The following is a 25999-nucleotide window of genomic DNA, read 5'->3' on the forward strand; positions in this document are numbered from 1 at the left end:
CAACATAAGAACACAAAATGAGAATACGAAATACATAATAAAACAAAGACAAACCAATAACACCCACACACAAAAAAACACATTTAAAAAGCCATAACAAAACCCAAATAAGTCCATGGGTTGAAAGCCTGGCATATTAATCCATGTCACATTAAGTCACTTTGAGATGTTTTATATAGGAAGTGATTCACTAATTAAATCATCATCATCACCATGCTCCTTTTGTTCAGTCCCTTTCCTGATAATTACTGGGACTGAATTGTTTTGTCTCTCTCTTTTTAATCATTACAGCACACTGATGTAATAGGTGAGCTTTCGGATATGGCCCCAGGATGTATTGGGAAAACCTTGGGAGCCCACAGCCCCATTCAAACAGCGTTAGCATGTTTGTGAAATTCAGACCTCTTTGCCCTGCTATGCATCACTTTAGCCTTATGCTGAATTTCACTTGCTCTACTGTTGCCTGTTTAGACAATTTTGGTTTTGGAGCTCTTCAGAATCTGAGATTTTGCTATGATGAATAGTTTACTGTCATTATTAGAAAACCTGACTAGTTCAAGTTGCACCCTTGACTTGCTTATGAATCATTTAAGTAAAAGCAGTGACACCCACCCACCCACAATTTTACATTTTAGAATATTCATTTAAACAACCTTAACATATCAGTGACTCCCCTTCTTCTCTTTCCATGGTTCATTTTACAAAACATAAATCCCTGCATATTTTACATAAACTAAACCATTCAGTATTCCATTATTACATCCATCAAAACTTATTTACACTGTTGAATTTATCTTAATGCTGCCAACGTTTTCAAATGTGCACATTTTTCACCCATATATTCAATAAACATTTTCCAATCTTATTTAAACATATGTTCTTCTTGTTCTCTTATTCTATATGTTAATTCCGCAGTTTCAATGCAGATCTTGAGGGGGGGAACCAAACCCCACAGCTTTCTTGCCCCCATAAACTGTCAAATTGCATTGCAGACAACTAAGTTCTACTCAGAGTAGAGCCACTGAAATTCATCAGTGGGTCTGCTTTGAGTAGGACTAGCAATACAGACAGTTGTCTCCCCTTGATCTCTTGGTTTTTTTTAACCAGTAACATAATCCATAAGAACAGAGGATCTCAAACTGTGGTGTGCGGATCACCATTGATCCGCAAGCTTCATTCGGGTGCTCTGTGGCGTTGTTCGTATTAAATATGAATATTGCATAAATATAAATGAATATGAATATAGTATATGGATATACATATAAATATTGTATATGAATAGTTGTATTTTTATTCTATGGAATGCAATTTGTAACACAACAAAATAGAATGCCAGAAATTAAAACAATTAAAATGCAATTAAAAATCACACAGCATCTACCTCAGCACTTTACAATTGTTACAACAGGCAGAAACATAATTAAGGGCCCACCTATACCTTAGTTTATGTGGAATGTGAACTACTTGCGCCTCCTTCAATTCCCCTACGTCCATGCATTGTTCTCCAACTGTTGTTGTCCCACACCCTAAATCAATGCAGCTCTAGTACTTGGATTTTCAAAGCATAGGCAATATCCAGTTTTGAGGATGGGAAAGTGTTGGACAACAGCAGTCGGAGGGGAATGCTCTCAGTAGACTCAATCTCAGGGTTGTGCGTACATTTGTTAAAGATCACAACTTAAAGATCGCTGCATGTGGTCCCTTTCACATACCCTCCAACATTTCTCCAATTTCAAGTATGGAAGTCTTATGAGAGGTGGTGGACCATCCTTCCTTGGTGGTTCTTAAGTAGAGGTTAGATGACCATCTGTTGTGGATGCTTTCATCGAGATTCCTGCACTGCAGGGAGTTGGACTAAATGATCCTCAGGGTCCCTTCCAACTCTACAGCTCTATGATTCTTGGAGAAAGCACAATCTCCCAGCCAAAAAACTACTGCTTCCATTTGCTGGTTATCTGTGATTCATTAAGGTCTCCTTGATGTTACAGATGATGTACAGGGAAGCATCACGGGAAGAAGGTAACCAAAGCTACCAAGGAGAATTCATCTTAGTGGGAGTGGCTGACCGCCCACGCTTGGAGATGCTGCTCTTTGCCATTATCCTGATCTGCTACATGATGACCCTGTTGGGAAACACGACCATTATTGTGGTGTCGCGGCTGGACCCTCATCTCCACACCCCCATGTATTTCTTCCTCAGCAACCTCGCCTTCCTTGATCTTTGCTTCACCACCAGTGCGGGCCCTCAGATGCTGGTGAACTTCTGGCGAAAAAGCAAGGCCATCAGTTACAGTGCCTGCGTGGCCCAGCTCTACATCTTCCTTGCTCTGGGCTCCACAGAATGTGTCCTTTTGGCTTTCATGGCCTATGACCGATATGCCGCTGTCTGCCATCCGCTGCGCTACACCACCATTATGAACCATTCTGTATGTTTCACAATGGCTGCTGTTTCCTGGGTTAGTGGGTTCAGCAATTCACTAGTGCAGACGGTATTGACTCTTCGGCTCCCACGATGCGGAGAGAACCGAATAGACCATTTTTTCTGTGAGGTGCCCGCCTTAATCAAATTGGCCTGTGGGGACACTTCACTCAATGAGGCTGTGCTCTTTTTTGGCACGGTGGTCATCCTTCTGTTACCAGTGGGCCTGATCACCATCTCTTATGCCTACATTGTGGCAGCTGTGTTAAGGATCCGCTCAGCTGAAGGCAGGCAGAAGGCCTTCAACACCTGTGCTTCCCACTTGATCGTGGTGTCACTGTTTTACGGGTCAGCCATTTGCAGTTACGCCCAGCCCCGATCTGGCTACTCCCGTGAGCAGGAAAAGATGGTCTCCCTTTTCTATACATTTGTCACCACCATGCTAAATCCACTAATCTACACCCTGAGGAACAAAGAGGTACACAAAGCTCTTCGAAGGGTAATGAAGCGGAATTAATCCCAATGGCTCCCAACTGTATTCAGAAACTCAGTCTAACCTTTTAATTTTTTTAAAAAAATTATCTCATTAAACATCTGTATGATTCCCCTTCCTGTGGGAATATTCTGTCCTATATTATTTAATGTTTATTTTGTGAATGTTTTATTGCTGTTTTGATTACTGCAATCTTATGATGCTGTAATATTGTTTTAATGAAATTGTTATAGAAAGGTGGGGTGGAGATGTTGAATATAAATAAATCTATCTTTCTGTTCTGGCCCTTGCTATTTCTTCTTCTTCTTCTTCTTCTTCTTCTTCTTCTTCTTCTTCTTCTTCTTCTTCTTCTTCTTCCTTTCAGCACATTAAAGTTAGGGTTGCCATACATCTGAAATTTCCCAGACACAGCCAGTATTCCGCCCTTGTAAACAGTGTCCGTTCGGTAAACTGCTGAAATGTCCAGGAAAATCTGGACATATGGCAGCCCATGTCAGTAGTGTAGAGTTTGGCGGTTTTCCTTTTTTTGAGATTTGGCAATAATAATGAGAAGGTTTTTGAAATATGGAAACCCTACTTAGGCTACAGCTTGCAGCATTCTTTGGGGGAAGCTGTGGCTGTTTAAAGTGGTATCATAGTGCTTGAAATGTATAGTGTGAATGTGGCCTCTTATGGCATGATGGTGTCGGACAGGTAGGGAGACAGGAGGAATGTCACTACCAGAACCTAGGACCAACTGCTTCTCCACTTTCTGCCCCCGCCACACACCATGAAAAGGGGCTTCTCAGAATGCGCAATTAGGATGGGAGCTGCATCATGTACCCTGAGACCTTCCAAAAAAGGTCTTCTGTGTGTGCCCCCACTTACATTCTGGATGACGCATAAGATTTCTAGATAGAACCTTATCAGTGTTGACAGCACAGTTTCATGGACAATTCCTGGACAATGAATTATTATTTTTTAACCTCCCATGTTAGATCTTAGGAGGTAACTAAAGGATGTGTTGGTTCAGAGATCATTCAATTACACCAGGTTGGGGAGCCTGTGGACCTCGTTGTTGCTGGACTACAAATCCAATCATCCCTGATAACTTGCTATGCTAACTGGGGCTGATGGGAGTTGGAGTCCTACATTTAGAAGGCCATTGTCTCCATCCCTGGATTATTTTTTCAGTTCACATTTAAGGTGGAAAATGCATGGGTTCCATTCTTGTCTATCTGTTTTGTTTAATTTTGGGTTTGCTCATAATTTATGAATGTATTTTTTAATGTTATTTTTCACAAACTGTTTAGAGACATATACTAATTAGCAGTCGAAAAATTTAATTTTTTTAAAATGTTCAGACAGAAAATGGTCATATATTGAAGCAGAGTTTCACTCCTTGCCACCAGTCCAGTGAGGAGCTTTTACATCCACCACAATCACTTTTCACACCATCTTTGCAATGGCAATGAATATGGTAGCTTTGGAAAGAACTGTAGCCTATTTTCCTTTTGACTATTTATTCTCAGTATACGTGAGATAGGCTACATAGCTAGCTGAGACTAAGCCAGTCCGCCACTAATATCTGGGACACGGTCATTGCGTATTTCCTTCTCCATCCCCATTCATTTTCTTTGTGTGTCATGTTTTTCAAGACTGACGATCTTGTTTTTTAATTTTCTTATTGATCTGACAGCTGCTCTGGGAGGCATTTTTTGGCGGGTGTGTTGAAAGCTAAACGAAACAAAGCGACAAACAAATAAATAAGCGTTTTTATTGTTTTTGCCATGCATATTTGTGTTTTTTTTATTGTACACCGCCCCGTGATCCTCGGATGAAGGGCTGAATTGAAATCTAATAAACACACAAGCAAACAAACCCCAGTTCGGTAAATCCCATCTAGTCTGATCCTATATGTGCATTTACAGGGAAGCAAAGCGCTCTTGTCGATGGGTCTTTAATCCTAATGCGAACGATTCAAGCTGTGAAATTCGAAGACCTCCATGGATGGAGACGCTCTAGCGGTCCTCCCGTTCACCTCTCTAGAAGCACGGGCGCTCTAGGCTCCCGAGCTTGTCTCTCCAGGAAATGAAGTGAGTGTTCCATGCAAGCACGTGCGGAATCAGCTGCCGGTGGAACCAGCCACTGGATCAAACACGGTTAGAGGACGCGGGAGAGAACCTGGGGAGAATCGGGCTGCCTGCGTCTGCCTGATTTGATTTGCAGAGCTCCGGTTCTGTTCCTGTAGGTCTGTTGTTGTAGCCTCGGCTCAGCGGCTTTAGCGGGGGGCAAGTTCTGACCCAATATGTTTATATATGTGGTGTTATAAAAGAAGTCAGAAAGGAAACTGGTCATTTTTGGGGGTTGAGGACTTATATTTATTTATTTAACCGCGAGACTACCCGGGATGGGTTTATCCTAGCTGTAACTCCTTAGAAGTTTGCTACAATGGCTTCCTGGAGGAATCCATTTTCAGTTTGCACAATGCATGTGATACATTGAACGATTGTCCAGATAAATGGTTGAGTTGTGGATGGTAAAAGGGTAAAGGTAAAGGGGACGACTCTGGGGTTGCGGTGCTCATCTCGCTTTATTGGCCGAGGGAGCTGGTGTACAGCTTCCGGGTCATGTGGCCAACATGGCTAAGCCGCTTCTGGCGAACCAGAGCAGGGCACGGAAATGCCGTTTACCTTCCCGCTGGAGCGGTACCTATTTATCTACTTGCACTTTGACGTGCTTTTGAACTGCTAGGTTGGCAGGAGCAGGGACCAAGCAACAGGAGCTCACCCCGTCTCAGGGATTCGAACCGCCAACCTTCTGATCAGCAAGCCCTAGGCTCTGTGGTTTAATCCACAGCGCCACCCCCGTCCCTATGAGTTGTGGATGGACGGGACTATTATTTAGCTGGGCAGTCACCCAAGGGATACGAGGTACCACAAGCGGCTCCCAAAGCCTTCCTTTCCTAAAGCATTGACATTTGTTTTCACTTGGACTAGCTGATGTTTTCATGACCATGTGTGTGTTTTTCTCCCCTCACAGTTTCCACTTACTTCGGTCATTATGACACAAGGCAGGTCCTGCTTTGAATCAGAACTCGATTTCTGCCCTGAGTGCGGTACTGTCCTGCCTTTGCCGGGGATCCAGGACAAGGTGACATGCCCCTGTTGCTCTTATTCCATTGATGTGCGAGGTAAGGGCTTTGGTTTATTCCTGACGCATTCTGGGGAGGCCCCAGGCAGACAGACAAGCAGTGTGGTTGAGTTTCAACTTCTGACTGAGTCTGTTCACGTGCGAAATTCCTGAAGGCTGGTGTGGTCATCCAAGAGGTGGGCATAAGTATAATGGTGGGCTGCATCTCTACACTCACCCAACTTATGATGTGGAGCCGCCATGTAAATACCTAGAACACTTCTGGGAATCTCTTATTAAAAGAGGAATGACAATTATGCACCCCTCTTGAAAAGTTTTGGGGGAGGGGGTCACCACTTTTTCTTCCACAAAATTGGTTTTTTGAGGTGCCTGCAACAGATTTTGCCTGGACCCAAAAAGAATGGAGACGCTTTCTGTGCTCTCAGATTGGTGAAAGTGTAGAATGGCCTTGTAAATAAACCCACAACAGTTGCTATCCTGCTTTTTTAGGTTTGTTCTTTTTACTTCACTACTAAGAGGCTGATAGGCCGCATTTCTGTGCTGGCAGTGGATGAAGAATTGCCTTCTCCTCTCCACCACTAGCAGTCTAGCATGGAAACCAAATGAACTGATGGAAGAGGGGCCAGGTGTGTATGAATTGCTGCACCCCTCCATCAGCCTGTTGTCTTGATTGAGAAGATGAACCCACTCCTTATGCAGCCAGCATAAGAATGCAGCAGGCTAACACAGGAGGGATGGAGCCATCTGTCCCTCAGCTGCTGCCTTTCTCAGTTGCCTGTATGGAAGTCCCTACACATGCCTGTTTGGATTTCCTTGACACCTCTGGCTGCCAGGTGAGATATTAAATGGAAGGCTGTTATAAGAGTATTAGGAGCGACTTTTAAGCTTGCATTTTTGAGTTCTGTTCTGTTATTCCTCATACGTTTTTTCTCTACACAGTTTTTGAGATGCGAATTGTGCATACATCCGTCACATTCAACAGTGCAGATTCCATCTCTTTGAAGATGGAGGATGAAGGAAGTGCAGTCAAGGGACCATTGGTAAGTGGATGAGGAAATGAAAGTAGGTGTTATACTGGATTCAGTTGTCTGTAGCAAAGGCATCCCAAGATCCTTGTTCCTTTAACTCAAATGAGTTAGCTCAGAACTGGTGGGGTAGCATGCAAGTTGTTGTCAGGACAGTGTTGCTGTTCCATGCCTGCAGGTATACTTGTTTATGGTGGACTATATAAAAGAGTCTCCTTCATGGATCACTGACTTGTTGTGGCAAAGGAGCTTGAATAATTTAGAGAAGCTATGAGCTATGCTGTGCAGGGCCACCCAGGATGGACAGGTCATAGTGGAGAGTTTTGACTAAACGTGATCCACCTGGAGCAGGAACTGGCAAGCCACTCCAATATCCCTGCCAAGAAAACTCCATGGACAAAGACAACAGGCATCCTGCCCATGCAATCTGGCTGACATGATTCACACATCAGAAAGAAAATGTTAGGGGCACAATTGTAATTCCCACATTTGCGATTTGGATGCTGAACTTGGAATTTTAGATGTCTTTATATTTTTTCCCCCCAAGCGGGTTCTCTGAAATTCCTAATGGAGAAACCCACCTCCCGGTCTGAATCTATCCTATGTTTCTTCTCTCAGATTGACAGGAAGTGTCCCCAGTGTGGGAACGAGGGCATGGCATACCATACGAGGCAGATGAGGTCTGCGGATGAAGGGCAGACGGTCTTCTACACCTGCGTTCGATGCAAGTAAGGATAGGCTACTAACAGCTTGTTTGTGCCTTGCCTTCCTTGGACACTGTTCGCTTTGTCCATGCTTTGCAAAATGTGTTTGTTTGTCCCCTGTTGGATTATTAGCACCATGAGCAACCCCATCCCCCCAACTGATTTGCCAAGGAACATGTGCTACAAACTTTTATTAAGATTGCGTCATCCAGCCTGGTTTTGAGACAAAGAACTTGGGTTGCCTTGGTGAATAGTCTCCATTGAGATCTAGATAGATGCATCCCTGTTGGTTCTGCTGGGCTTTGCAGTAGGTTTCAACCCTTCTGAGCTGCCTGGAAAGGCAAGGAAGTTGCCTTTTCCTGTGTCAGACCATTGGTTCATTTAGTTCAGTGTTGCCTACACCAGGTGTAAGGAACCTTTGGCTCCCCCAGATCCCGGGCTATTGGCCATGCTTGCTAGGGCTGATGAGAGTTGTAGTTCAGCAGCGTATGGAGCACCAAATTTTACCCATGCATAGTCTACATTGACTGGTGGTAGCTATCCAGTGTTTCAGACAGGATATTTGCATCCCTACCTGGAGAAGCCAGGGACTGAACCTGGACCATCTCTCTGAGCTACATCCCTTCTGATTCAGCAGGTATCACTTTCCATTCAGCAGCAGCTGGTCTGCAATGACTGGCATCCCCAGAATCTTTCCCAACCCTACATGGAGGTGCTGGGGGTTGAACCTAAGACCTAATGCATGCACTCTTATGGCCAAGCCACTGTCCTTCCCTAGGATGAATGCTGGAGATACCACTTTATGATGGTTCTTGAGTTTCTTGGAGAGTAGGTCTCGCAAGATGGTATTGAGGGAAGATCTGTATATCTCCATGGCTGTTGCCTTTTGAGAGCCTGTGAGAATCCATCTCACCCCTGACTTCCCTCAGTGCTGTATCTACATGGACACTACTGGGAGAGGTTTGCTCAAGAGTTTTGGAGTGTAGTGCTACAAAACACCATTCTCTTTGTCATCCAGTCACCATTCTCTGTGAGTTGCTTCCGTTGGAAAGTTCCATTGGGGAATGGCCTTACAAATACATATGTATTTGTTTTTCACTTCCAGGTTCCAGGAAAAGGAAGATTCTTGATCGGCTTTACCCAAATGTGTGGGGGACACTGTGTCCGAGGAACTTCACTTCCGAGGGTCATTTTTGCCTTGTTACTGTGGCCATGGAGTCCTTTTTGGGTTCCATAGAAACATTCTGTTACTTGAGATGGGGGATTTTGTGCATAGTGCCTATAGCTCCCCTTGTAACTCTACGCAGAATAAAGCACTTTATGGTTTTCTTTGCATATGTGTCGTCTTGTTGGTTTTGTGGTTGATGAGGGAGAGGGGGCTGGGTCCTCATGTGGATTATTTCCTGCCTGCTGTACTTTAACTACCTTTTCAGAGTACTCTTGATATTTTGTTGGAAGCTGCCCAGATAGGTGGGGTATAAGAATTATTATTATTATTATTATTATTATTATTATTACTACTACTACTCAAAATCAAAGTGGTGAAGAGTGGCTTTCCCTCATTGAAAGTTTTCTTCTTGGTTATCATGATTCCCGTCAGCAGATTGTTACTGAAAGTACAGAAACAAAGGGCTGCATCTATCGTCTTTTTAGCAGGTCCCCAGCCTTTGTCACACTTAATTGCGACCGAGGAAACAGAAGTCAAGGCAGGGTTCTGAAGATGGAAGTATCAGGCTACACAGCTAGAGGTGGGCTCTGGTCAAAATGGCTCCCACTGAGTTTAGTGGGACAACGTAATCTGGATCTAATTTGATATATAGTATATTCTGGCGTATAAGACTACTTTTTAACCCAGGAAAATCTTCTCAAAAGTCAAGGGTCGTCTTATACGCTGGGTGGAAAAATCTGTGGTCGAGTATATCAGAAACTCTATATTTTAACTGGAAAAGTTGGGGGTCGTCTTATACGCCCAGTCGTCTTATACGCCGTAATATACGGTACTCAGTCTGAAGTTCTACTAAAAGTAGAGCTATTGAAATGAATGGATCTAGTCTAGCCTTGTTAATCAGTTTCAATGAGTCATAGAATCGGAGAATCGGAGAGCTGGAAGGGAACCTGAGTGCCATCTAGTCCAACCCCCTGCAATGCAGGAATCTCAACTAGATCATACATGACAGATAGCCTTCGCTTTAAAAATTCCCAAGGAAGGAGAGCCCACCAGCTCCCTAAAGAGTCTGTTGCATGTCAACTGTCCACTGAATCTACTCTGAGTAATAATTAGTTGAATACTACCTATATATTTAGCCTCATACCAAAAGTGAACACCTTCGTCTTACGTGATACAGTAGCAGTCATTTAACAAATGACGTGATACAGTAGCAGGAGGTTTAACAAACTGAAGGACATCATCCTCTTTCTATGCTCCTCCCGATGGAAACATGCAGATGGGGACAGATATACCCCCTGCTTTAAGTCATTTACATACTGTCTTCTCTTGTATATTATTTACCACAAAGCTTGATATCTAAGCTCTTTAGCAACCAAACATTTGATTACTGGAACGATTGATTACCAAGCACTGAACCACTACTCTATCACAAGTGGACTAATTATTACTGCGTTTGCAATTGTTCAAGATAAAATCTAATTTGGAAAGAGAAGAAATGAGCACTGAACCACTGATATATCACATGTGAACTCTTTATTTACCGTACTGTGTTTGCTATTGTTTAAGATAAAACCTATTTGTGAAAGAAAGTACTGTTGCCATTTTTATGGACGTTTATTTTTTATTTAGATAGTTGCCTTGGTGATATGATGATGTACACACAGGCAGTAGTATATAGTTTGTAATATATAGTTTGCATAATATGGCAGTTTGATGTTTTCTACTTTGATAATGACAAGGTTCTTTGACTCTTGTGTGCCTTGGAGAGCAATGGGTGGGGGTTGGCTGAATCCAGCCACTTAACATCCCCATTGAGAAGTTTATTTGAAATATCTAAATTGTTGTAGAAATTAAGGTATAAGTTACTAATAGGAGGGATGAGAGAGGTGGGATATCTATTTGAATTCCAAGTCAGCAATTTGCCCAGAGTTGCTTACTGTCTCACACCTGTTGTTAAAATGAGAATGATGGTACCCAGCTTCACTGCTGAAAAGTAAATGATACCAGTCTTAAGCCTGAGCCATAAATGTAACACATATATTATAAACAAATAAATGAGTAAAAAGCCATTGAGGCAAAACTGAAAGCAGTCACCTAATTTTTTTTTTTTAATTGTCCAGTAGCACCTTAAGAGACCAACTAAGTTTGTTCTGGGTATAAGCTTTCATGTGCATGCACACTTCTTCGAAAGCTTATATCCAGAACAAACTTATTTGGTCTCCAAGGTGCTACTGGACAATTTTTTAAATTTTATTTTGGCTGCGTCAGACCAACATGGCTACCTACCTGAATCTACAGTCACCTAAAGACAGATTTGATTGATAATATTCTACACGCTTGCAGCTGAGTTGCTGCTATCTAATCTTAAATATATTTTAAAAATGGGCCTTTGTACCTTGCCATGAATCTTCCCACTCACCCTTCAAAACAATCTGAAAATGTCCCTTGTGTTGTTTCAGTACCCTACGCAAGTTTGGTAGCTTATATTCCCGCTGTGCAATTCTAGGAGGAGACAATTCTGGAAGGAGCTGTGGTTTGATGGTGTTTTGTGAGCAAAAGGTTCAAAGGTAAGTCATCCCCAACATGTCTTATTTAGGCCGAGAAAGACTCCTGCCAGTCATAGACAATACTTAGCTAGATGGACCAACAGTATGATTCCATACAAAGCAGCTTCTTATGTTCCTAATACACAGCTGTAAGATCCATTGTGCATTATGTGGCTTATTCCCTTAGAAGTGTGTTTAGACTTGCAGCCTTAGACTCCTCTGCTCACTCTCTTTCATAGCCCCTACCTTTCTTTCTTTCTTCGCCCCTGGCACTTCCTGTTGTTATGAAGTACCCTAACTTCCCAATGCTACATTCCAAATGAAGATATGTTTTTCTAGGCTCCTCTCTACCCTCAAGGCTGAAAATTATTTGCATAACATATATATATATATATATATATATATATATATATATATATATATAATAACCACAATAATTTATTGTAGAATGAGGGGACGACAGAGGATGAGATGGTTGGACAGTGTTCTCGAAGTGACTGGCACGAGTTTGGCCAAACTGCGAGAGGCAGTGAAGGATAGGCGTGCCTGGCGTGCTCTGGTCCATGGGGTCACGAAGAGTCGGACACGACTGAACGACTGAACAACAACAACATTTAAACAAATCCAATTAAAATTCCATAAAACAAAAAATAGCCATGATATCTAGAGGAGTTGTCAACACTCTGACCGTTTCAATGCAGACACAAAGGAGACTTATTGTGGCGTGAGCTTCTATGGTCTAGTAAAGATTTTTGAATCCATGGATGCTTAAACCACAATAATCTTAGGGCTTGGTCATGTACACAGAATGCAAGATGGCAGGATCCCCAAGGAGGTGGTCCACAGGGAGCTGGCTTCAGGCACCAGGCTGGCGGGAGACACGGAGGAGCGCACCTTTGGGGGTGAAGTCAAACCACTGGAGAATTACAGCGGCTGTAGAGACTGATAAGGGAGAGGCCTGTTTTGTTGCAGCTGGGGCAAATGAAGGCTGCTGCAGATGCATCAAGGCGTTTCTTCTCTTTGCACTCCTCCCAGGGGTCATTCCTCCTCTGGTCACTGCTACGGGTACACAACCTGCCTGCCTGTCTCCAGGCGCTGTGGTCCTCCACAAGCGGTTCCCACAGGCCAGGGTTGATGTTGCCAGCCTTCATGCCACAACTGCAGACATATCTGTAGTGCAGAGTTGGTCCGCCGACGGGCCTGGTCCCCAAAGCCAGCTCCTCATGGAGCACATCCTTGGGGATCGTGCCATCTTCCATTCTGTGGACGTGACCGAGCCAGCGTAGACGTTGGTTGCCGAGACAGGAGTGCAATCATGCTGGGAGTTTGGGAGAGCACATCTTTGCCAGTGACTATGCGATGCCCAAAATCTTCCTGACGCTGCGCATGTGGAAGGCGGCGATCCCTAATGCAGCTATTGCAGAGATATCTCCAAAGCGTGCCTGTAATTATATATATATATATCCCGCCCATTTGGCTGGGTTTTCCCAGCCACTCTGGGCGGCTCCCAACAAAGTATTAAAAATAATGCCTGGCAAAAGCGGGGAGCCAATGCCGAGCGACTTCTGCGACCACACAAGCGCAAGCACAAGTACTTTGCTGAGCAAAAGGCAGGCCTCTCTCGAAACAACGCGAGCCCCGAGGTTCCTTTTACTACGCGCGCACCAGTGCCTCCTGTTGTTTTTTTTCTTTTTTGTTCCTCCTCGTCGTCCTGCCGCGTACGGCGGAAATGACTCTGGGGCCCAGCCGGGGGACCGGTTAACGCGACGGACTCCTGAGCGGAAGTAGGAAGTGGCGGGGCCGGAAGTCGGCTGTGGGAGAGGCTGCTGCACCTGCAGGAGGAGGAGGAGGAGGTGGAGGAAGGGAAATAACGAAAGAGGGAGAGGAGCTGCGTCGCGTACGAACAGCTGCCGGCAGGTTCCCCCGAGGCTGCGAAAGCTCCGGGCAAGGTTTTGGCTCCGGACCCCTCCGAATCCCCGTCCCCCCTGCAACTGGCGCCACGGCGGACAGGGCCGCAGGCAGCCGCACCATGGCGGAGTCCACGACCGCCATGGCAGCCTCTTCGACGGTCACCGAGACCGAGGTGACAGAGCCGGTAAGGAAGGACGGGAAGCTGAGGGAGCGGCCGGCGCGAAGGGGGGTGGCGTGCGTGCGGGCTGGGAGGGGGGCTGCGTTTGGCGCCATGGCAACCGCGGTGATGGAGGTGGGAGGGGGAGGAGGAGCAGCGCCCCCGGTGTCTGGGTCCGGGTCCCCCTCGGTTGCCGTAGCAACCGCGAATGCCTCTGAAAGGGGGGGTGAGTGAGGCAGATTCACGGAGGGAGTCAGGTGAATCTGTGGGCGTTCGTCATAGCCAGAGGTGGGATGCTCCTTTGAGCGTTGGAGGGTGGGGCATCCAAAGGCTTTGCGCTTTCCCTTTCATCGCTTTCTCTTGTGGGAAGCAGGACGCTGGACCTCTGTTCTGGCTGACCATGCAACAGGGCTCTTTATTTATATAGGGATCCGCACCCTGCGCTTATTTCATCCTGCCCCAAGGAGCTCCCTGCACCCATTTTATCCTCACGGCCTGCCCTGTCAAGTCAAGTACAGCTCGGAGGCCCAAGGTCATGCCGTGAGCTTTGGTCGTAGTGGGGGTTTGAGCCGGCACGCTCCTAGTTTTAACGCTCATAAACTACTGCACCATGCCGACTCTCCTGTGTAAAAAGGATGGCTGCCGCAGCTGCAAGTTTGAGTGAGTCAGCCAGCCTGCCTTTTGCTGAAGCTAAGCCTTTGGCAGCCGGCGTGATGGTCATGTCTACCAGTTGCTGGGTGTCACTGTCAAGGATTTGTGAGCTGAAGAGAGAGTCGGCACAACTTAACCCAGTATTGCACGGCCATATAGAAAAGAATAGATTGGTAAACTGCTCAGGTCTCCTGGTCCACCACCATTATCAGTTGTTTTCTTATTCCCATCAGCCTTGCTTGACCCATCTACTGTGCATTTGCAATGGCAGCAGTATCCAAATATATTCAGTGCAATTAATAAGCAAAGTGATTTGGGCTGCAAAGGCAACAGCAAATGGATAAGTGGAAGGCGCTTATGTGGATAAGTGGTGACAGGCTGTAGCTCAGTGTTAGAGCATCTGCTTTGCACGCAGAAGGTCCCAGATTCAATCCCTGGCATGTCCAGATAGGAGTGGAGAAATAACCCTGTCTGAAGCCCCAGAGAGTTGCTGCCAGTCAGTGCAGATGGTACTGAGCTGGATGGACCATTGGTCTGACTTGTGATAAGGCAGCTTCCTGTGTTCCAGGCTACAGTAAGAAAGAATCAAAAGTGCTTTTATAGCTACAGTACTTGGTTGTAAGGACTGTTACAGCTTGGTTCAGAGGAAGGCAGCATGGCTAGTTAACAGTATTGAAAGACTGGGAGTCGGGAAAGCATGGTAGCATTCTTCCAAGTACCTGAAGGGCCGTCACACAGAAGATGTCAAAGGCTTGTTCTCTGAATCCCCAGACGGCAGAGCTAGATCTAATGGTTTTAAGTTACAGATTTCTGTTGAACGTTAGGAGAAACAATAGGAGAGCAGTTCAGCAGTGGAGCCAATTATCTATGTCGTGATGGCTGCTCTCTGTCTCAGAAACTAAACAGCTCTGTATATTCTGTATTAAGCAAGGGGTTGGGCTGGACTGCCTACAAGGTTTGCTCCAGCTTTAATTCTATGGAACAGTTTAGAAAAGCTAAGTAGGCCACGATGCAAAGCCCACTGAATCTGCTGGGTACCAGAGTCACTTTTCACAGATTTTGGAAAACAAACCAGCAGTATAAGGGAAACTGGCAACCTAAGGAGCAGAAATGGAAAGCAAGGAAGGTTCAGAGGGATTAAATATAACACATTTTTAATTTCAGCATAAAACAAGCAGGTTGATAAACAATTGCATGTCCCACTATTTGTAGTTCCTGTGTAAAATATTGTAAAATATTCCCAGATATTGATGGAATATTTATTGCATGCCCATAATTGCTTAACAAAATAAAAAAAATTCTTTCCAGTAGCACCTTAGAGACCAACTGAGTTTGTTCTTGGTATGAGCTTATCTGAAGAAGTGTGCATGCACACGAAAGCTCATACCAAGAACAAACTCAGTTGGTCTCTAAGGTGCTACTGGAAAGAATTTTTTTTATTTTGTTTCGACTATGGCAGACCAACACGGCTACCTACCTGTAACCATAATTGCTTAGTTGGTGACCTTCTTCATCCAGTCTTCTGCCATCTGCCTAGTTCAAGAAGTAGTAGCGCTCTTTCTCTCTCTTTTTCCTGACAAGCTCCATCCACTCTGTACTATGGTGCCATCATGCCCAACAACAATGTGAGTGCGGCCACTACAATGTCTGCTTCAGCCTATTCCACCCACCTCTATCGGGAAATTTCACAGACTTGTAAAAATGAAACAAAAATGCAGAACCAGTTTATGGATTCGGTGCAAGTTCTTTTTCCTTCTCACCGGAGCAGAAGTGAGAGCTGCCAATAGGAATCAATGAAGAAATCCAGGATTTTAGCTTACCTGTGATTGGACATTTGTGTGTTTCTTTACTTCTTGCTGCCCTTCCAAAAGATGGCAGCAAAGGCACAGTACAGTGGATTTGCCAATACTGTAAAAGTAATTGATTAATCCTTTAACACTCCTTAATAAAAGCACTAAACTTGATATATGCAGACGATGCATCATGAGACACAAAAATTAAGATAGGGGGCATTCCTAGCGTTTTCAAAATTCAGAATCATGGCTGATTTTGAAAGTAGTTGGGGATTATAAATGGATTCTGCAGATCTGATTGGCATTTCCTTTACAGCAAAGTGTCCATAGTTGTCCTTGCCTTATTAATAGATAACCATTGTAAACTTAGTTGGAGAAGACATCCAGAAGCTGTAATGGGCAGCTGTTGACTGATGCATTGTGGTTACAAAAAAAAGCTGAATCAACTATTCTAACATGCACCGCTTTGTGTTTTTTGGGGGTGGTGGAGGCACTGCACAAGTGCATTGAGGCTTGATATATGCACTTACATATAAATAACAAAGAGTTGTATGGCACCTTCATGTCAAATCTTAATACGGGTCTTCAGGGTGCTGCAAGGCTATTGCTTTTGCTACAACAGACTGGCATGGCTGTGCCTCTGAAAATGGTTACATATAAATGTACTAAAAAGCAATGTATTGCTTCACAGTACAGTACTGCTGCATGTTAAATTGCTGGCTGGCTGGCTGGTGCTTTTTATGGTGATGCAAAGAAAATGCAAATCTGATCCCTAGAACCTGAGATCATATTACTTATAGCTGCAGTTAAATCTTACTTATAGCTGCAGTTAAATCTTGTTAAATCTCAATTGATTTCTTTGGGCAGCTCCCATTTCTGCCCCAGGGGACATTTAAAAATGGCTGGAAACAGTCTGCCCAGGCAGTGAGGCACGCCTCTGCAGGCCTTTTTCTTATTTCTGTGGGAAGGCCTGTGACATGAGGATATTGTCATACTGGCTTGATGAGAGAAAGAGGAGGAGCCGCTAAGACTTCAGAATCCACTGCAATTGTACATGGATTTACTATTGGCAGAGGCAAAGCGCTCCTAGGCAGACATGCTGATGCAGAAAGCGTTCCTCGAGGACTCGAGGTTTTGACAATCAAGTACTCGTGTATTGAACGGGGGAATTGGCATACCATTTTCTGTTGCGCATGAGACAAATCTTCTCCCTGCTTCTCACCATTACGTTCACAGGAGAATCGCAGTCTCACCATCAAACTGAGGAAACGGAAACCGGCCAAGAAAGTGGAATGGTCAAGTGACACGGTGGACAATGAGCACTTGGGGCGCAGATCTTCCAAATGTGAGCCATACTTTCACCTATCTCAGCTTCTTTAAGAGACCGACTCCTCGCTATACAGTTGTACCTCAGGTTACAAACGCTTCAGGTTACAAACTCCGCTAACCTGGAAAAGTTACCTCAAGTTGGGAACTTTGCCCTAGGATAAAAACGGAAATTGTGTGCTGGCGGCGCAGCGGCAGCAAGAGGCCCCATTAGGGAAAGCACTCCTCTAGTTAAGAACAGTTTCAGGTTAAGAACGGACCTCCAGAATGAATTACTGTATATATTCGAGAATAAGCCAAACCGAATACAGTGGTGCCCTGCTAGACCAATGCCTCGCAAGTCAAAAAACTAGCTAGACGAAGGCAGCAGAAGGCTGCCCTGCAAGACGAAAAAGTCTATGGGGCTGCCTCGCAAGACGAAAATTTTCCGTCTTTTTTTTTTTCGTCTAGCGAAAGCGCGGCTGTCATTGCCGCTTCGCTAGACGAAAAACCCGCTAGACGAAAATTTTCGCAGAACGAATTATTTTCGTCTAGCGGGGCACCACTGTATAAGCCGAGGCACCTAATTTTACCCTCAAAAGCTGGGAAAACTTCACAGTATAAGAGTATAAGATGGTTCACCACACCACAAACCGGCGGAGGAGGAACGAGCAGCCTGAAAGCAGCCCTTTTGGGCCTCTCGTCCCTCCACCGCCGCCTCTGCCGCTTGCAAGAGCAGGCATAGGAACCGCGGTTGGGAGAGACGCAGCACAGCTCCTGTGCCTGCCCTTGTGAGAGGTGGGTGGTGGCGGAGGGACCAGCGGTGAGAAAGGGCTCCTTTTGGGCCGCTCGTACCTCCGCTGCCGCCGCCGCCCGCCTCGCTCGAATATAAGCCATGGGGGGCTTTTTCAGCATAAAAAATGTGCTGAAAAAGTCGGCTTATACTTGAGTATATGCAGTAAGTTCGTAACTAGAGCTACCACTGTATTCTCATTGTATCCCCAGAGGGCCCCCCCCCCATGAACCCATCTCCCTGGTTCTGTGGTGAGATCACGGAGTCTGCTAGCCAAGTTCCTGTCATGCTGTCTTTTGTTCCCGGCATTCACCAGCACTTGTCCCCCACCTGCCATCGTTTCTTATGTCCTTTGGTGTGCACAGCAGCACAGTGTGGCATTTAAACTTAGTAACCTGGAGCAGCCGGGAAGCTAGATGCCCAATGCTCCCAATCCAATAAGCTCATCAAGCCAGATGTCATTTGTGGACCACCTGTTGAGGAGTCATAGCTTTAGGGATGTATTTGGCTAGTTTAGCCACCATTTTATTATTGTTGTTCCATTTTTATTCCGTACTTTCCCAAAGCATCTAGGACAGGTATATGGCCCCTCTCTTCTCCCCCCCCCCCTCCATCTAAAACCTGGCCACACCTATTTAATTCTTTTATCCTTACAAACAAATTGGTGAGGTAGGTTAGGCCGAGAGACGGTAATTGGCCTGAGACAAAGATTCATGGCCAAGTTCTGATCTGAACCCAGATTTCCTCGGTCCCAGTCCATCACTCTCAGCTTCACTATATTGACTCAACTTTATAGCAGTGGTGGTAGTAGAAATGCTTTGGGGGTTTATTTGTCTGCCGTTGTTTGGGAGCAGTTTTGCACAGGGATGACCAACTGGTGGTTCTAGGCAAGATCTGAGGCTGAGGCAACTTTATTCCCTCCCTTCCCTCCCTTTATTCTAGCTCTCTCCCCACCCCACATCCACTGACAGCTCTCCCTAATTTCAGTCAAGATTTTTTCCCACTGGAAAAGGGAAGCAAAAGCTTTAAAAAGCAAAATATTCCATACACTGACAAAAGAAGTTACATGTATATGCATAGATGTTTGTATTTGGTGCCAAGCCTGCGAAGCCCTTTCTGCTAGAAGCACTAGCTCTTCTATAGCACCTGTCTACTCACGAGGGGTTGCTTTTGATTGGCAAGGCACCTTTCTGGCACTGACACTACTGTCTGGAGGGCTACATGGACCACGAGAAGACCACAGTTTGCCATCCCTGGTGTATTGGAATGGCAGTAGTGGTTGTGATTTATGTGTGAGGAGGCCTGTAGACTAGTGTAGATGAAATTTTAAAATCCCTGGTATGTTTACTTGCGGGTAAACTCCTGCATGATTTTGAATCCCGGCCCAACCACAATAATCTCGTCCCACATTAGCCAGCACCCCCTGAAAACGGCTGATTGCCGTCTTCTAATAATATGCTTATTGAATATGACTCAGCAGTAGGCACGTGGGTGGCCGCTTTGAGAACAGGATGCTGGGCTAGAGGGGCCTTTGTTCCGTAGGAACAGGGCTCCTCTTACCGTCCCATGACAGAACTTGAGTTGGAAGCGATAGGCATTGGAGACCAAAGGCTGCTTAAGCCATGCTGGACAGGGATGTACCTGCTGTGGTTGGCTGCCAGTTGCCAGCAGGAATCCCAGAGGCTCAGCGCTTCTATCTAGATGCTTGAAGGGAGCACGTCAAGTGATAGCTGCAAAGGGATAAGGGGAAGAATTGCTACCTTAGCAGTGCCTGGATTGATTGGAACAGAGGAGGCCACGGAGAATAAAACTGCATCGCAGTACCTGCGAGATTTTGCAGGGCACAAGCTGTCTGCAGTCATTAGGTGCAAACGTTATACTTTCAAGAGTGCATGAATATATAATGAAGTGTGTTAGAGGGAAGGAACCAGCATATAGACTGAGAAGCGAGGGGCAATATAGACAGGTGGAGAAAAGGTGTGTTTGTGTGTGTATGGTACTGGGCATTTGTTCTTGATCTTGCCATTCTTATGCTTGAATGTCAGCTGTGGGCCGAATCTGGTGCTCTCCTTTGTAAGGGATGCGCCACTTTGATCCAGTTTCAGTCAACAGAATGGGGATGGAGACCATTTTTGCTGGTTCCTCCTCTTTCCTCATCCCCCCTCTAGTGCCCCCCAGAATCTGCTCCAGATGGTTTGGGGATCCTTCAGCACAGCATGGGAGGTAGTTGCAGGCAGCAGAAGGGGGGATCACTAACAGTGGCCTCCCTTCCCATTCACCCGACGGGAGCCTCTGCTGGGTCAGAGAGTCTTCCGTCACTGCAAGGAATGTTGCTGGACACAGCTTAACAGATTTTATAAGGAAGAGGTGATACCTCCGGCTGCAGTAGGAGAGAGTCCTTCCTTCTTTCCTTCCTCTCTCTTCACATGCGAGGAGTGGAGAAGCCTGACAGTAGGTTTTCTCATCCTTTTGGCCTCTGCTTCTGTGCCCTTCCACTGGCTCCCTGGCCACACCTGAGAGGGAGAGAGTTGAATTGCTCACTCTGACAACGCAGGTTCAACACCTGCAGCCGTCATTGCACAAGAGATAAATTTGCCCACTTGTGTGAATTACTGGTTGATGAGAGGGGCACATAGCTGGGCCTGCTCCCAAAGAATATTGATCATTTGCAGACTGTTGTCTGATTCTCTCTCCCTTCTTCCTCTGTCCCTCTTTTCCTTCACTCCTTGTGCCCTTCCCTTTACGCTCTTCTCCCTAATGCTCTACTGCCCTGTAATTGCTGTTTCCTCTCTTCCATCATGACGCACCTCTTCTTTTTCTCCTCCTCCTACATATTCTCCTTATCCCTGTTTTCCCTCCTGCTTAATGATTCTCCTCCATCCCATTTTCCCGCCCCGTCTCTTCTTAAATCCCATCCTGCTTTGCACATCATGGTCCTCCACACGCTGGATGATGACCCATATTCTTAAATCCTCCCTCCCTCTCCCATCTTCCTTACCTTGACGTCTCTCACCATCTCGCCTCTGAACGCTCTCTGTCCCTCACCTGCCTCCTTTCCCTCCCCTCCCACCCGACACAGGCTGCTGCATCTACGAGAAGCCGCGGGCGTTTGGCGAGAGCTCCACAGAGAGCGAAGACGAGGACGACGAAGGTTGTGGCAACGCCCACTGCATCCGGGGCCACAGGAAAGGCCAGCACGGGAAGGGGCGGGGCAAAGCGGGAGACCCCAGCCCGTTGGAGAGCAGCCCCCAGAAGTCGGAGCCACCTGACCAGAACCACGCCGGGGCAATGCAGCACTGAACCCCTCCCTGCCACGGGGCGGGGGAGGGGAGCCCCAGCTTCTGCCGCAAACAGGGACTGACGCTGCCCCAACTCAGGGGCAAGGGGGAGGGAGGGGAGGGTCTGCACAATCAGCTACCCATCCGTCTTGTGCCGGCGCTGGTGCTGCCTCGGTCCCAGGGGGAGGGGGAGGGAGGAGAGGGGAGGGCACGCGCATCCAGCTCGCCACCTGCATTGTGCCAGAGCTGCTACTGTTGTCTGTCTGTCCATCTGTGGCTGGTGAGTCCGTCTGGTAACACCCATCCTCACTCCACCCAACGTGGAATGTATAGAGAGAGAGAGAGAGAGCCTGCTGGGTTTCTTGGCTGAATTTCTGCCCCCACGCTTCTTCATTAAATATTTGCATCAGTGATAAACAAGGTGGGAAACGGGTGCTGCTTCAGAAAAGGGCAGCGATGGAGCTGTGCCCGGGCTCCTGTCGGACATGCATGCCCTCTCGCTCCCCGTTCCCGGCTTTGAGTGCCCCTCCGTCACACCTCCATTTTCTGCCTGTACACCTCCTCCCCTTGTCCTTCCCCAGCAATTTCCTTCCCTAATCAGCCCAGTTCTAACGCTCGATGATGTTCATTCTCTCTCGCTCTCACCCTGCCCTCTCTGATCCCTGTTGGTCCCACCCCCACTTCTCCTCTCTTCCACCCCCGTACCCCACTCTTGGCCTCCCCACTGCTGCAGGGCCACTGCTTCTGACACACAGCTGCCTCGAGGGTGCAGCTGTGGGGTTTCCCCACCGTCCTAAACTTTTCCAGGAGCCCTCGGTTCCTCCTCCGCACTGCTACAACAACTGTGATTGGTTGTCTTCAGTTGTGTCTTTCTAAGAGGGCACCCTTCCCTTCCACGATTCCTTTTTTTAAAAAAACCAAAACAAAACCCAACAATGTTTCTTTTTCATTATGTTATGGAAGGCTGTGATATATTTTCTTTTAAGTGGGGCTGGGGAGAAAAGAAAGGAAATCAGGGTGGGTACACCTAACTCGTGAGGTGATGGCTGGGGGTTCAGAAACTGGTGCTGGAGTTGGGGAAGAGGTGTTGTGGACGTGGAAGGAGGCTGAGAATTATGTGCTATGGTAGACTCTGGAGCAAGGTTGGTCCTCCTTTGGAGAAGGTCCACGATCGAATAAAACAGATCCTGACCAGCTTTCACGGTGAAGTGGAACATCAGCAGAAGGTGGACTCCACGACCTTGCGTGAAGAATACCAGCCTTCTGTTGACTTTCCATCCTTTGGCTGCAGGATCATACTAAACGAGCTCCCCCCTCCCCCCGAAATCTCACATGACCACAAAGGGATCCTGGCATTGCGATGTGGGACAGGGGCACCTTCCCTTGCATGACTCACAGATCATTCTGTCGCTCTCACTGCCCGCGGTTTCATGAAAAAAGTTATGGGCTGAATTTTTCAGTTCTCTGTTTCGTACAGCCTCGAACCCTCTCTGGCCCTTGTGCACCAATGTCAGCTTGCTTCTAATTAAAAGTCACGCTACCCCAGAGAACCACGTGGCAAAGCATTTCCCACAAGGTTTCGAGCAAGTTAGGGGACCCCTGCCCGGTTTGGAGAACTCCTTATCAGCAGCATTTCTCCAGCTTCTGATGGCTGAGGCATAGGCCCGCCTGTCTGAATTAAAACTTGGAGGCACACACTCTGATCTGAAAAGATTCTCTGTCAGGGAGTGAGCACAAGTGCTGGACGGTTGCTCTCAAGGCTTACTCCATCCATTTCTGCATCAGTCACTCTTTTGAGCAAGAACACATTGCAGAGCAGGAGATCAGAGATGCAATGGGTTGCCGCCACCTCCTCTCTTAGCAAGTGCTTTGGGTTCAGGGAAGCCTCTAGATGAATTTCTCTTGTGCAGCACGCTTTCATTCCTGTAGCCCAGTGTTCAGATTGCCTGATGGGTAAAGTGGGCCTAACCACCCTCTTTTGTGATAGACCTCATTTGCAGGCACAATTTGGCCCAAATCAAGGAAAGTCGGGGATGTGGGGCTTGAGGATTTCATCACTTGGGGCCCTATGTTCCCCCAATAAGTTGGAACACAGTTTTGGAGCAACTACGCTAGGGTAAGCCACAGATTTCTGTACACGGGCAGGGTGAGGAACTTCATAGGTGAGTCTTTACTCTGTTGTTATTATTGGCCTGTCTTGTTTGGACAAAGGAAGTGTGGTGACATGTTCAGCTGTCCATCTTGGGCACGTCCTCTGTTGGCCTTGGAAGTGCCTATTGGCCACAAGACGGGAGGCTGAGCAAGTGGGACCGCTGAGCTTGTAGCCGCATGTAGTTGCTCTACAAACAATAAGCACCCCCATTTACCGGCCAAAAAAAGGGGGGGCAAAATGCTCCTTAGCGAAGCTGCTTTCTCTCCTGCCTAGGAAGACAATTAGATGCAACACCTTAAGAAGGTGCCTCCAGAGTTTAAAATACAAATGCCTGTGGGTTTGTACAGAAATCTTTGCTTCTTTGGTCACTCCAGTAGCCCCAAGTCCTGTGCTGCTCAACCGGCTTATAAGATACGCGCCCATCTCAAATGTATTGCAACCCAAAATGCCAAATTTTGTCAAGCTCATTACAAATGGCATACATTACGCAAGTGTTGTGATTATTTGATACACCGATTAAATTCTGGTTCGTTTAAACACAGTTGCCTTTTAGCAAATGCGCTGAGGAATGAGTCAAGAACTTGCTGCTTCCAGCATGCTGGGGGTGGTTTCCTAGTGCGGTAACAAGAAATGGGCCATATGGACAATTGGCAGGCAGAGAGGGTGACAAGAGAGGAAACTGGCTAATATCCTTCAGCCTTGCTGTTGTTCAGTTGTTCAGTCGTGTCCGACTCTTCGTGACCCCATGGACCAGAGCACGCCAGGCACGCCTGTCTTTCACTGCCTCCCGCAGTTTGGTCTCTCAAGCCTCAGCAGCCAATGTGTTCACTTTTAAAGCTTATTTCTGCAACACTGAGGACTAGGAACGTGCTTTTATTTTTTATTTTTAAAAAATAAAAGCTAGATCTCATGTATCTGACAGGAGCCTTTTTATTTTGCAAGCTGTGTTATATAAGTTCATAGTGAAACAGAGGCAGCCTGAGTTATGGTTTGAAGGCATATATGCTGTAACAGTTCTGGTGTTGTTGTTTTCTGCATGGAAAACCAAATTTATTTACCGTATATCGCGGCGTATAAGGCGACTCGGCGTATAAGACGACCCCCCAACTTTTCATGTGAAAAAAAGAGTTTGGGGTATATTCACCCAGCCCGGGCTCCATGGTGGCTGAGGTGGCGGCGGTGGCTGGAGCAGCGGGGAGAGCTTCCCCCGTGCCGCACAGGCGATCTCACAGCGGCCTCCATGGCTGCTGAGGCGGCGGCAGCGGCGGGGAGAGCTTCCCCCGCGCCGCACAGGCGATCTCCGCGCTTGCCGCCCAAGCGCACAGCGGCCTCCATGGCTGCTGAGGCGGCGGCAGCGGCGGGGAGAGCTTCCCCCGCGCTGCACAGGCGATCTCCGCGCTTGCCGCCCAAGCGCACAGCAGCCTCCATGGCTGCTGAGGCGGCGGCAGCGGCGGCTGGAGCGGCGGGGAGAGCCTCCCCCGCGCTGCACAGGCGATCTCCGCGCTTGCCGCCCAAGCGCACAGCGGCCTCCATGGCTGCTGAGGCGGCGGCAGCGGCGGCTGGAGCGGCGGGGAGAGCCTCCCCCGCGCTGCACAGGCGATCTCCGCGCTTGCCGCCCAAGCGCACAGCGGCCTCCATGGCGGCTGAGGCGGCGGCAGCGGCGGGGAGAGCCTCCCCCGCGCTGGACAGGCGATCTCCGCGCTTGCCAGCCAAGCACACGGCGGCTGAGGCGGCGCACGCACACACGCAGCCAGTGGTGGGGCGGAACTCCACATCACGTCAATGATGTTGCCGGCGTACAAGACGACCCCCGACTTTAGAGAAGATTTTTCGGGCTTAAAAAGTCGTCTTATACGCCGCGATATACGGTAATCTGTACCACTTGTATGGTTCACAGTGCTGGCACGGAAGGCTGGGAGCTATATGTGTGCTCTCTTGAGTTCCACAGAGGAAATACGCTCAAGGAATAAAACTTCAACTAATAAGGCAATGCTGTTAAATGAACTGACCGCTAGAGGGCAGGAAATGGGGTTTAAAGTACTGTACCTGCTTCTGTTTTATTAGGCGATGCTAACAAGTCCAGCCTCCTTTTCCCAAAGTGGCATGGAGAAGCCCACAAGCAAGATCTGAGCAAAAGGGCATTCTCCTGCAGTTTCCAGCTACATGCCTCCAACCATGGCTGGGTAGTAACCAACTTGTCTCATGGGTCTAAAACACACTTTTCCTAAGGCGATACAAGAGTACCTTATGGGATATTTACGAGAGCTTCCCAGTCTCTCTTGTTGCATTTGAATTACAAGGGACAACAGTGCCCCCGCCTGCCGGCAAACATAAAAGCTGTAGCACCGTAAAAGAGCTAAGATCTTGCATGAGGAAAGACCTAGGCTTGAGATTAGAAGATCTGAAGTAGCAGGGCTGATAAAGATGCAATATGGACTTGCTCACCATAATAAAAGCGGTTTGAGATCTTCA

General features: G+C 47.0%; 3 protein-coding genes across 3 annotated transcripts; all 3 read left to right on the forward strand.

The window, feature by feature from the left end:
• Positions 1–1991: 1991 nt before the first annotated feature.
• Positions 1992–2936, forward strand: LOC117042361 (putative olfactory receptor 2B8). Its single transcript, XM_033141911.1, has one exon. The coding sequence runs from the start codon at positions 1992–1994 to the stop codon at positions 2934–2936; it is 945 nt and encodes a 314-aa protein (XP_032997802.1).
• A 2117-nt stretch (positions 2937–5053) lies between these two features.
• LOC117042068 (DNA-directed RNA polymerase I subunit RPA12-like) lies at positions 5054–9106 on the forward strand. The gene is made up of 5 exons (XM_033141530.1): positions 5054–5138; positions 5934–6084; positions 6984–7084; positions 7688–7797; positions 8879–9106. The coding sequence occupies exons 2-5, from the start codon at positions 5955–5957 to the stop codon at positions 8901–8903; spliced, it is 366 nt and encodes a 121-aa protein (XP_032997421.1). The 5' UTR covers positions 5054–5138; positions 5934–5954; the 3' UTR covers positions 8904–9106.
• Positions 9107–13326: 4220 nt separating this feature from the next.
• PPP1R11 (protein phosphatase 1 regulatory inhibitor subunit 11) lies at positions 13327–22308 on the forward strand. The gene is made up of 3 exons (XM_033141528.1): positions 13327–13582; positions 17236–17344; positions 21177–22308. The coding sequence occupies exons 1-3, from the start codon at positions 13517–13519 to the stop codon at positions 21395–21397; spliced, it is 396 nt and encodes a 131-aa protein (XP_032997419.1). The 5' UTR covers positions 13327–13516; the 3' UTR covers positions 21398–22308.
• The last annotated feature ends 3691 nt before the right edge of the window (positions 22309–25999 follow it).

This window comes from Lacerta agilis, chromosome 2 (assembly GCF_009819535.1).
Source record: "Lacerta agilis isolate rLacAgi1 chromosome 2, rLacAgi1.pri, whole genome shotgun sequence".
Lineage (NCBI taxonomy): Eukaryota > Metazoa > Chordata > Lepidosauria > Squamata > Lacertidae > Lacerta > Lacerta agilis.